The sequence below is a fragment of the Notolepis coatsorum genome, assembly GCF_963971535.1.
Source record: "Notolepis coatsorum genome assembly, chromosome: 11".
Taxonomy (NCBI): Eukaryota; Metazoa; Chordata; class Actinopteri; order Aulopiformes; family Paralepididae; genus Notolepis; species Notolepis coatsorum.
This window is the reverse complement of record NC_140175.1, coordinates 66,154,694-66,167,976: the sequence shown is the minus strand read 5'-3', so window position 1 is coordinate 66,167,976 and position 13,283 is coordinate 66,154,694. Positions and strand designations below refer to the sequence as shown.

The window sequence follows — 13,283 nt, the reverse complement described above, 5'->3', positions numbered from 1 at the left end:
TAAATTAAGTCAAATAAACAACTAAATGTGTGTTATTGACATTTTATTGTCACTAGTTTCATAGAAGACATGTTTAGGAAGCAAAACATAACAACATCTCAATATCGTCGAAAAAAGCAAAAAGACAATTTTGGGGGTGCTGTCTCGCCTTAAATGACCTTATAGGGTTATTATTATTATCTGCCCTTAACTTAAGCCTCTTGTAGATCATTTCACACCAGTGTAGAACTTCTTCTTTTATTAGGCGCGCCCCCGTGCGCGTGCTCTTCGTCGCGGCTATACTGTGCCGACAGTCAACAAACAGTGAGGTGAGCAGAGTCGCGATGAGTAAAGGAGACGAAGGCTTCTCAAACTTACCCGTGGACAATTAAGATCAACGTCGTTTTTACAGCAAATATTGAAAACAAGATGACCGGTCTAAATGTCTGATTGGAGTGCGTTACTTTTTCATGTCGATGCGGAAAAGTGTTGAACGTGATGAGGGACCGTTTGGCAGACCTGGCGCTGGCAGCCGTGAGTAACGTTAGACTGTTAATTTGATACAGGAGGACACTATAATATCCGCTCGGTAAACTGGTTATTCCATCCTAGGTGTTTTTCGGTTTAAGGGTTTTCAAATGTACTATTGGAACCAGACAAAACTCCAAAGAAAACAACCAACCTATTGGAAGTTGGAACCCATTCAGCAGTCGCATGCAAGGGAAATAATATACACAAATAGTGTTCGTCTATCAGAAACAAATGGTATACAGTCGGTGAGCAAAGTGACGGTGTCCAGGTGCTGCTACAGTATTTTATTAAACACGCACATATTGTGGGTAATGCGCTTACTGTCTTTTCCAGAGTAAGAGCCAACAAGAGTATTAATGGAAGCGGATAACGACCAACTAGCTTAGTTGTTGGGCAACCCCCCCCCCCCGTTGTTAAACGATGCTAGTGGTCCGTATCCGCTTCCATTAATTTGTGCTAAGCTAGGCTAGTGGCTTGCAGTCGGATAGCTTTCTACTGAACGCACAGAGGAAATTGGTATCTGTCTTTCTACTTGTCTGACTCTGGAGAAGACTGTACGAACATTTCCCATCATGCCGGCTTGTTCATCCTGTTCATACCTGTTAAGAAATTAAGGTCTGAAAAAAGTATTAATGTCGTGGGAAAGGTATCATTCAAATCATCTCTGTTCTATTCCAGAACATCAACGATGTGGATGTTTACAGCATTCCAGTGGAGAGCGATGCTCACATGGATGAGTTCTTCAAGGCGGTATGTTTTGTACATGTTACAGTGGTTATGTGTAGGCCTACTGAATGTGTGTGTGTTTTTATAATGTAAATATTTTTTGTGTGGTTGTGAGTGTGTTTACAATGTAAACATTTTAGTTATTTACATGGCATGTGTACTACTGTATGTGTGTTTACGTTTACTATGTAAACAATTTAGTTATTTACATGTTGATTTGATTATGTGTAGACCTACTTTATATTTGTATACTGTCTGTGTTTCCAATGTAAACTGTTTCTTTATACACTTTGGTGTGTGTGTTTCCAATGTAAACATTTGTTGTGTGTGTAAGGTGGGGGAGGTTCGACTTCTCGTTCAGAAGATCATTTCTCAGGTGGATGAAGTGGTGAAGAGACACAACGTCATCCTCTCAGTCCCGAACCCTGACAACAGTGAGTCGGCATCAGTCACTAACCTTTTTAAAGATGCGAGATGTGTAGTACTTCTATCTATGCCCCACACCTGGATGCGTGTATCGCTTCCACAACGGAATTCGGTTTCCGGGTTCCTCTGATTGGCCGCGACCCCCACGTGACCCGCCCCCCTATCCACCGCTCAGCCGCGGCAAAGCGAGCGGCCGCGGACTCGCTCGCTTCCTCAATTTATACGCATGGAAGTATTGACTGAATGAATGAGAACTTTATTTAACAGATTGCAGAATGGGTACAATACAGTACGGCTCAATACACACAATTGTTAAGGGGATGCAGACCTGAGAAAGACGTTTGTCTTGTTTACATCAGGGTCCCCCATTTTCAATTCATATAGAACGACGCAATATTTTATTTGTTTGTCATGACAAACCAATTACATAATCCAATTATGTGTAAAGGCACAACATATTCCAGTTAACGGTATCTTTTTTTAATGATTTGTTACGGCGCAATCAATACTTCCATGCATTCGGGACCTCCATGTTTGGCGGTATTCATCAGACAAATCGGATGCAGGGATTTGGCTCCCATCAGGCGGGCAAGAACTGCAGGTTTTCAGCCTCTCCCCTCTCTCCTGGAGCTTAAGGGGGAGCTTAGTATTCCTGCCGCGGAGGAGGTGGCTACAACATCAACACACAGTGACTACATGCAGTCACTGTGTGTTGTTTTATTTGTTTGTCATGACAAACCAATTACATAATCCAACATATGTGTAAAGGCACAACATATTCCAGTTAACGGTATATTTTTTTAATGATTTGTTACGGCGTAGTCGTTCTATATGAATTGAAAATGGGGGACCCTGATGTAAACAAGACAAACGTCTTTCTCAGGTCTGCACACCCTTAACAATTGTGTGTATTGAGCCGTACTGTATTGTACTCATTCTGCAATCTGTTAAATAAAGTTTTCATTCATTCATTCAGTCAATACTTCCATGCGTATAAATTGAGGAAGCGAGCGAGTCTGCGGCCGCTCTCTGCCGCGCGCGGTGGATAGGGGGGGGCGGGTCACGTGGGGGTTGCGGCCAATCAGAGGAACCAGGAAACCGAATTCCGTTGCAGAAGCGATACAGGCCACCTGGATAGAGTGCAGTGCATACCCAACCATCACAAACCGCCAACTTCCAATTACTGCTTCTGTTGGAGCATTCACACAGTTCACACAGGGAGCCCCTCTGTACAGCCACAGCATTCTATTCTATGTGGCTGCTGTAATAAGGAGAAAGTAGAACCCATTCACTTCTCTGCCCAACTGGTTTGAGATTTCAAACACTCAACCTAATTGCAGTGGAGGCACTGTCTGATCTGTTCTTACTGTCTGATCTGTTCTTACAGTCTGTTCTTACTGTCTGATCTGTTCTTACAGTCTGTTCGTACTGTCTGATCTGTTCTTACTGTCTGTTCTTACTGTCTGATCTGTTCTTACTGTCTGATCTGTTCTTACTGTCTGTTCTTACTGTCTGATCTGTTCTTACAGTCTGTTCTTACTGTCTGATCTGTTCTTACAGTCTGTTCTTACTGTCTGATCTGTTCTTACAGTCTGTTCTTACTGTCTGATCTGTTCTTACAGTCTGTTCTTACTGTCTGATCTGTTCTTACTGCAGTGGCGGCCGGTCCGATCCACTTTTGGGTGGGCGCACATGGGAGGGGGGGGGTTCATAGATTTTTTTGTCAAATGCTTTTTTCAATAGTCACTTTTGGCGAGTTGTTCTACATTTAGGTTAAACATTAATGAACAAAGGGACAGCTACAGTATGTAAATTGTAAAGCATTTTTTTTTTATTCCAGTCAACACGTACTGCGTGTGAGAGGGAGAGAGGCAGTGAGAGAGAGAGAGAGAGAAGAGATCTGATCTGTTATTACTGTCTGATCTGTTCTTACTGTCTGATCTGTTCTTACTGTCTGATCTATTTTTACTATCTGTTCTGTCTGATCTATTCTATTCTTACTGTCTGTTATTACTGTCTGATCTATTCTTACTAGGGGTGGGAATCACCAGTTTCATCACGATACGATATCGATTCTTTGGACAACGATATACGATATTTGCAGATATCACAAAGTCTGCCACGATACGATACGATTAGATTCAGGTACCTGCGATCGATATGAGAAGATATTATGTGCCCATTTAACACAATCGGTCACATTTAGATCAACTAAAAAAAGGCTATGGAAATATCAATTGACGTTTTTATTTTTGAGCTCTTAAATGAAAAACAATCTATTGTTTTTAATACAAATAGACCTCCTGTTCACTGTAAAGTGCCACGTTTTTATATATTGAGCTTTAAACTTTAAGTAAAATGTTTTGGAACTCGCAACCTAAAACCCCTCCCTCTCCCAAACTGTTCCTATAATTGTTTTATGTTGCATGATGATCATGAATACATGTATTATGTATTCATGTTTAAATATCAACATTATCTGTCCATCCTCAGTAAATAATATCAATATAATAATACTCCTGACTTCATCTGGTCTTTTCAAACGCACACACAGAATGCCCCTCCCCCAGTCCCCACACACAGAAAGGTAGAATGCGCCCGCCCCCCCCCCCCCCTCCTCCTCCTTCCCCAGTACCCTCTCCTGTTCTCTCACGGTTAGCTGCTTAGCTTAGTTAGCTTAACACATTGTGCGCCAAAAACGAGTATACTCGTTATTGCCCGCCATGCGTTGTGCGCCAGAAACGATTTAACTCGTTTTTGGGATCAATATTAAATTTTTTCGTCATGGCATTCATAATTCATCCAGCCTCCATCCGGGACTGCAGCTGGACCCTGTCTGATATTGCAACGCCTCAATACCGCCGCCTGGTGGATGTCGGGTGAATTACACTCCAAGCCAAACCGGAAGTGACGCTTGGTGCATCTGGGAGAATCCTCCGGTAGTAATATCTTGTAACGTGGATCAAGAGACACAATCGAGTGCATTGGGATTGCTTTCTAAACGCAATAATCAATATGATTTCGGCGTTTATTGCGTCATACAAACGGGAAATGGATCTAGCAGATCAACGTCAAATAATTGGAATATTTTTCCTCCAGTCTCATCTGCGAACGGTAAGAGGAATCTAACGTTATTTTCAGCCCGATTGTTTATTCATTTCACGGCAATCCATCTGATCAACCTATCAACCCATAGTAAAAAAAGTACTGACGATCAAGGAATTATAAACGACCCCCCCCCCCTCTCTCCTTCACGCATGATGAAGCATAATGTATACCGATCATATACATTTGAATTTTTTAATATAGCGTGTATAGGAAAGAAACGCCAATCGATAATCTATCATATGCGTCAGGGCCTATGACTCACGTTTTAAGAATTACTCCAGAAAACCTTAAAAACATACTTATATTCACGACGGTATTAACACGACAATGTATGAATGAAAAAATATAACGTTCCCACATCCGGAACGATAGATACCCGATGTTGAATGGGCCATAGTAATGTCGATATAGCTATAATATTTAAAAAGTTATAGCCCTGCAAAGAAGGTAAACATCTCCATAGGGTTACAGCACTGGCAGACTGGGCCCAAGGATGGGTACAATGCATGGCGGACAATGTGTTAAGCAGCTAACGTAACGTGTCTGATCTATTCTTACCATCTGTTCTTACAGTCTTATTTCTGTCTGATCTGTTCTTACTGTCTGATCTGTTATTTCTGTCTGATCTATTCTTACTGTCTGATCTATTCTTACCATCTGTTCTTACAGTCTGTTATTTCTGTCTGATCTGTTCTTACTGTCTGATCTGTTCTTACTGTCTGATCTGTTATTTCTGTCTGATCTATTTTTACTGTCTGATCTATTCTTACCATCTGTTCTTACAGTCTGTTATTTCTGTCTGATCTGTTCTTACTGTCTGATCTGTTCTTACTGTCTGATCTGTTATTTCTGTCTGATCTATTCTTACTGTCTGATCTATTCTTACCATCTCAGATTAGTCTGTTATTTCTGTCTGATCTGTTCTTACTGTCTGATCTGTTATTGGAGATCCCCATTAATTAAGTCATCCCCTCAGTCCCCCTAATCTACCCCACAATGCAAAGCATTTAACACACCCTCCTTTGCTGTTACTACCAAAATCTAGTTTGAGCTAATGTCAGTTACCAAGTGTTTCTGCTAATGCCTAGCTACTATTAATTAAAGACCAATGGGGGCCGTTCACTGTTGGTTTGGTTCAGTGTTTGGTTCCTCTAAAGGTGAACGTTTTCACCAGAGAGTTGAGAGTTATGACGTTTGAGAAAAACAATTCCAATTCTTAAGCCCTAGCCATATTTTCTGAAAATCCACCTAAAAATACATACCTATGTAAATGGAAGATCACTCCACTTCTACAAGGGCCATTTGCATGTTCATGGTATCTAAGGACATATATGGATCTCAGGGAATGTATTCCCAGTGTCGGAGATATTGTGTCTGTTACTAGGCTTGAGTAAATTGTAATGAACCAAAGGAGAATATAATTAATTTTGACTGTGACCAGATTTGAATAATTGCCACTGAGCTCATTCAGCACCTTCTTGAGATCATGTGTACAAAAAATCTAAGCAGATGATTAGATACAGTACTGAATTTAGCCATCCGGACCCATGCAATTTGAAATATGAATATAGAATATCAGGCCTATAAATTACCTTATTATGGCCAAGTCACACATCTATGGATCAGGCCAGATCTCCCCTTTTCAATGGCAGAGTTCAATCTGGATTTAGTACCACCAGGCACCCCTGACAGGGCAGCAAAAACATTGAATGAAATCTACTCTTAAGTACAGTTACTTTTTTATAATCTCAATTGCTCTGCCATTTTTCATCAGATTGCAACACGTTTTTTTTTTGCTAGACGTTCACAGAAAGGTAGAGAAGCTAACTATGTTCTATTTCATGGCAATAAAGTTCAGGTTTGTTCCACCCGTGAGATAAGATCCCGAAAATAATAGATGATTGTCAGGGGCTGGCGTGAGCTGGGAAGTGTAGTTTTAGGAAATTCGAAAGCCCATTGAAAGCCCTGGGTCTCTTCTCTCAAAAGACTACACTCAAGTTAGGTTGCGCCAAGTCCTTGCGTTAATATGCGCCTTTTTCTGACTCGATGCGCTGAGATTTCTATGAACTCATATTTCACTAATAACTTAAAATCATTGGTAAACAAACGTAGTGCTGAAACTATACACTTTGACAGGGTTAGGGTCTTTACTCTTGGCTACATTTGAAAAAGAAACGCAACATTAATTAATACGTACTCGTGTATGGCCGTGAAAGAGTTAAGCCCGACGGGTCCGGTACCGGTCCCAAAATGACATTGCGTCATAAATCAATCTGTCTAGACTGTATGACATAATGTTAGTTTTATTTTTCAAATGTATCCAACAGTAAACATCCTAACCATGTCACAACAGCAGTCGTAGTGTATATTTTCAGCAATACGTTTGTTTACCAATAGGTAAAGTGTTATTAACACTTTGAGTGCCAGCCACGAGAAAATCTCATTAGTTCATGCCATGCGTTGAGTGCCAAGGACGAGAAATCTCATTATTTAATCGTTATTTCTTTTATTAGCGATTTCCATTCATTTTTCATCAATCTAGCCTCACGTTACCATTGGGACTGTCTCTGAGCTCGAACAGGGAAAATACCGCCCCCTATCGTCTCCCGGATGGTAATGCACGCATTGGATTGGACTCAATGAAAATGGATGAGAAAAGAAAAATCCGGAATCCACATTTTACTTCTCAAGCATGTAACCCGAGCCTATTGCAGTCATCGCCGACCCTCAGAACAGCGTGGATTATGTGTTTCGAGTACCCAGCGTTGGATCAGTAAACGCGATCGATATTTGGAATGGTGATCTGGAATTTGAATAATCTTTTTGGAGAACATCTGATGTGAGGTAAGGAATCTATTTTACCAGTCTTGGGGTAATCAGAGTTTTTTTTTTACATATATCTCAACGTGTCCCCTATATGTGTGTGTGTGTGCTGACCAGGAAATAGATAATCGATTTTTCAGCCCGCTTATCTAGCGTGCATAAGTACACATATACTATCGATAATCTAGCGTTTATTTGAAAATTATTCATAAATAGGCAGAAAAATGACCGTGTTTTGTGTATTCCACTAAAGGGCGATTCCCGTGGAATCTTTTTTTTTCTCCACAGTACAATCTATTTTCAACGTTAAGCCAAGAGAGGCGGGCATGCATACTGCTCATATTAGACCTTAGTGAGCAGCCCAGTACCTTCAAATGAAACATTTACTAGTGCAGTGCCTACTGCCCCCGGTGTTGCTGCTGGCAGGGTTATCCAGAGCTGATCTTCCAATCAACTTCACACTCGACACTGCTCTTACAGTACATGGGCCGTGATCAACACACCCGCCAAGTGTGAAGTCGATCGAATAAATGGTTCTCGAGAAAATCGACACAGATAGACAGGTACTCTATTTTAGTTAGATTAAAAATATTCTTCCAGGGGATGGGATCTAGACACTATTGGAGATGGATGGTTTAGGGAAGTCCAAGCTAACCGTTTACTGCTTCTGACACAATAGTTTTTATGGAACTATATCCGTCTATTAAATGTCAACAAATCCACCACCCGCCCCCCACAATTTAAGTCACTCTGAATTATTAAAAAGTTAAATAAGAACACCACAAAGATGATGGAATAACAATATTTGACTGTATTTAGTTTTCCAGTATAAATTACAGTGTGGTATGACTGTGGTATTTATTATGTATTTATCCAATTGTCATGGTGATTGATTTAATAAAAAAAATTCTTTACTTTTTTTAATACTGCTGCAAGGAACAACTATATGATTAAAAATAGAATATATAACTATAATTTGAATCTCTCCCTCAGGAACCAAAGATGAGCTGGAGCACTTGACCAGTGACATCAAGAAGAATGCCAACCTGGTCCGGGCCAAGTTGAAATGTACGTATTTTGAAACGTCTTTGGTAACTTGTAGAAGGCAAGGCATCCTTTGGTCGAGAAGAAAGGTAAAACTGATTTGGCTGTCATCATATGATCTTAAATCAATGAGTAATCATGTTTAATAATCGTGATTTCAGAATAATTATGATTATGATTTTTGCCATAACCAAGCATACTCTAGCTTTGTCCATGGGCTAGTATAGACCCAAACTTGGAATTTGCACCAGCAATCAGTCAGGTACTGGTACATTTAGGCTGATACATCTGTTAATTCTACACACTAGTCACTTTGTCAGCCTATTCTATTGTATTCTTTAAAGAAACACATAAAACACATTGGCTAATAAGAAATAAATATGGCTGTTGGAATTGTGAATAATTTAGCCATTTTGCCTGGTAGACGCCGTTAGTTAGATTCCCTGGTACATATGCATGTGAGACGGATGATTGGCACATAAAGAATGGCCTCTTAACTACTGGACAGCAGCAGCAGTTCCCTGTGACTTGTGGTTGTCATGGAGGTGGTGGACCTGTGTTCTGTTCCGTCTGAGTTTCTGTCTCACTTCCTCTTCATTCTGGGAGAGTGTGGATGCCTTGGGATTTGACTTGTAAATGAGCTGTAATGGAAAGCTAGTATTCTGTTCCCCAGCCCAGTAGTACAGCAGGTGACCTAATACTGGACTGGAATAATATGACCTGACCCTCTCCTCCACTGCTAACAATAGAGATAAGGCCTACGATTGCATGTAGCCTGTGCTTTATTTGCCTAACAACCTGCCTAGGCCTGCATGGACATAATGGTAGTGGTGGAGCCTGTTTCTCCAAGTGCTTGTTATTAAAGGTTTAGTTTGGGTACTGTGTTTGGGGGGGGGGTTGTGTATTTGCAAATGTTATATCATTCCTATTGCTGTGTATTGTTTAGCCATGCAAGAGAGCCTGTCTGGAGACGAGAACGCCAACCGTGTGTCTGTGGACCACCGCATTCAGAAGAACCAGGTTTGAAATTACATGTTCTAATCTGGGGGAGATAGAGAATATGCTATACAGCGCCATTAATATAGCATCACAAGATAACATAACAACACAAGATAACATAACATCACAAGATAACATAACACCACAATATAACATCATAAGATAATATAGCATCACAAGATAACATAACAACACAAGATAACATAACATCACAAGATAACATCACAAGATAACATAACATCACAAGATAACATAACATCACAAGATAACATAACATCACAAGATAACATAACATCACAACACAAGATAACATAACATAACAACACAAGATAACATAACATCACAATATAACATCACAAGATAACATAAGATAATATAGCATCACAAGATAACATAACATCATAAGATAACATAACATCACAAGATAACATAACAAGATAACATCACAAGATAACATCACAAGATAACATATCACAAGATAACATCACAAGATAACATAACAACACAAGATAACATCACAAGATAACATAAAATCACAAGATAACATCATAAGATAACATAACAACACAAGCTAACATAACATCACAAGATAACATAACATCACAAGATAACATCACAAGATAACATCACAAGATAACATAACATCACAAGATAACATCACAAGATAACATAACAACACAAGATAACATCACAACACAAGATAATACACACAACACAAGATAACACAACATAACACAAGATAACATCACAACACAAGATAACAACACAACACAAGATAACACAACATCACAACACAAGATAACACAACATCACAACACAACATCACAACACAAGATAACGTAACACACAACACAAGATATCACATCACATTCACAACACAAGATAACATAACATCACAACACAAGATAACATCACAAAATAGGGCTGTACCGAATGCTTCGAAGCTTCGATCAGAATGTTGACATTCAAATTCTAAATCAACATTCGAATTTAAATTTTTTTAATAATATTATAATATTATACTATAAGACGTCACCATCACTTTCATACCAACCATGCCCTTATTGGATTATTTATGTTGACGAAACTGATGAGTTATATTCATTAACACTATGATCGCCGCGGACGAGTTTTCACGTCATTCCGAGCCATGCTCATTCTGCCGAAGACGCCGTAACTCGTCTTGGATGTCAATATTTCAAAAATCTGTCATCGAAATCATATTTCCTTTCCGGAGCCCTGAGACACACTGCTGATCTCCTCTCAACTCTCTAGCGGTTCAAGAGCGCCATCTGGTGGCCGATCGGCAGATCGCCAACCGGATATTAACCTTTGAACCGGTAGTGCTCATCCATATGTGGTCCGGCCACTCGCTATAGCTCCCGCGACTCCATCTTGAAACACTGGATAATAGATCGCTCACCCTAACTCAATAAACAACGTTATTTGGACGTATATACTATTATACAACCTGGAAATGGATTGGGCATTTCTACATCCCATAATAGAAAAAAATCTGTTCCACGCTCATCTGCCAGCGGCGCGAGGAAGCCACGGTAAGATTCAGCGTTATTTTCTAACGTATTCTATACTAACTGATCTGATGAACATATGACCCACTCTGGATGAATCATCTAACGCTGCCCACGGAATTATAAACGATCCCCCGCCCATCCGGTCATCATCAGATGATGCGTAGATACTTCTAGAACCACGTCCAGTTGAAACTTTTTATCTCGCACAGATTCCTACCAAACTGTATTTGATCATCAATATAATGCATTTAGGGCTATAAATCACGTTCTGAAGAAAGCTGCAGAAAACGATAAAAACATACTTATACTTTAGACCATATTTTAGTATGAATATGTGAATGAAAAAGTTTAACGTTGCTACACCCTGAACAATACATATAGGACATTGAATGGGCCATAATAATGGCAATTTAGCAATGGAATTTAAAAAGTTATAGCCCTGCAAAGAAGGGGAACTTCTCCATAGACAAATAGAGCTGGCGAGGGATGGTAAATTATGAATTTAACCCATGGCGATTAAAGTGTTAAAGAAAGTTGATTTAATAAAAGAAAAATACTAATTTAATCAGATTAACACAGATTTGAACACATGGTTCAAATTCATAATTTACCATCCCTAGCCAACTCTATTTGTCTATGGAGAAGTTCCCCTTCTTTGCAGGGCTATAACTTTTTAAATTCTATTGCTAAATTGCCATTATTATGGCCCATTCAATGTCCTATATCCATTGTTCAGGGTGTAGCAACGATATACTTTTTCATTCACATATTCATACTAAAATATGGTCTAAAGTATAAGTATGTTTTTATCGTTTTCTGCAGCTTTCTCCAGAACTTGATTTATAGCTCCAAATGCATTATATTGATGATCAAATACAGTTTGGTAGGAATCTGTGCGAGATAAAAAATGTCAACTGGATGTGCTTCTAGGAGTTACTACATATCATAGCGGACGACTCAGCCCTGCTGGTCTCTGGCAAGAACAAGTTGCAGGTTGAAAAAACCCTCAGCTCGGAACTAGGCAAAATCTGCATATGGCTCGCTGATAACAAACTATCATTACACATGGGCAAAACGGAGTCCATTCTCTTCGGTTCAAATAACAAACTCAGCAAGACCGACGGCTTCTCAGTTACAGTGGGTGACAATATTGTCACAAGGAAAGACGAAATTACCTACCTGGGTTCCATCCTAGAGGCAAATCTTTCCTGTGACAAAATGGCATCCAATGTAATAAAAAAAAGTCAACCAACGAACTAGATTCTTGTACCGGATCTCCTCCCTGGTAAACAAGAATACCCTGAAGACTCTGGCAGGAGCACTCATTCAAGGGTACTATGACTATGCATGCACCTCATGGTACCAAAGCACCTCAAAGGCGCTTAAAACAAAATTACAAACATCACAAAACAAACTGGTCAGACTACTACTTGACCTGAACCCCAGAACCCACCTCACCCCTGCCCACTTTGACAACCTAGGATGGCTTAGAGTAGACGACAGAGTACAGCAACTTGCAATGGGCCTGGTCTACAAGATACACTATACGACCGGGGTGCCCATGTACATGTCAAAATACTTCCCAAAGGTCAGTGAATACCACAACCACTACACCAGAGGAAGCTCAACAAATCATGTTAAACCCAGATTCGGATCAAACAAGGGACTAAACACGTTTCGCAATTATGCCACAACAATGTGGAACGCCCTACCCAAAGCTGTAAAGGAATGTGAATCCCTGCCCACATTCAAAACCGCTCTTAAAGAGCACCTACGGGAGGCTGCAATTCGAAACTGGCCACCGTAAATGCCCAAAACCCCCATCACCTCCTAATAGACAGTCTCCTCCCCACCGCATGTATATATTCCCTCCCCGCCGTATGTATATTTCTCTCCCACCCACCCACCCCCTCCTAATGTACAGTCCCCTCCCCATCATATGTATATACTCTGTCAGGATCTAGGGGTAACAGTACTGTATATTTGAATACCGTTTATGTCACAAATGTATCAGTACTAAATACCTACCGGTATATGTCCCTATGCCATAAATGTCATGTATGTCATAAATGTCTATATGAATTGAAAATGGGGGACCCTGATGGAAACAAG

At 40.1% G+C, this 13,283-nt stretch overlaps 1 protein-coding gene across 1 annotated transcript in view; it reads left to right on the top strand.

The window, feature by feature from the left end:
• Positions 1–303: 303 nt before the first annotated feature.
• The window catches only part of LOC311236634 (syntaxin-2-like), a 30,559-nt gene continuing 17,579 nt past the window's right edge, over positions 304–13,283 (top strand). Inside the window, exons 1-5 of the mRNA XM_084324341.1 lie at positions 304–513; positions 1,189–1,260; positions 1,571–1,670; positions 8,587–8,661; positions 9,584–9,657. Coding sequence (XP_084180467.1) covers positions 478–513; positions 1,189–1,260; positions 1,571–1,670; positions 8,587–8,661; positions 9,584–9,657 — 357 coding nt within the window. The 5' untranslated portion in view covers positions 304–477. The remainder of the gene's footprint in view (positions 514–1,188; positions 1,261–1,570; positions 1,671–8,586; positions 8,662–9,583; positions 9,658–13,283) is intronic.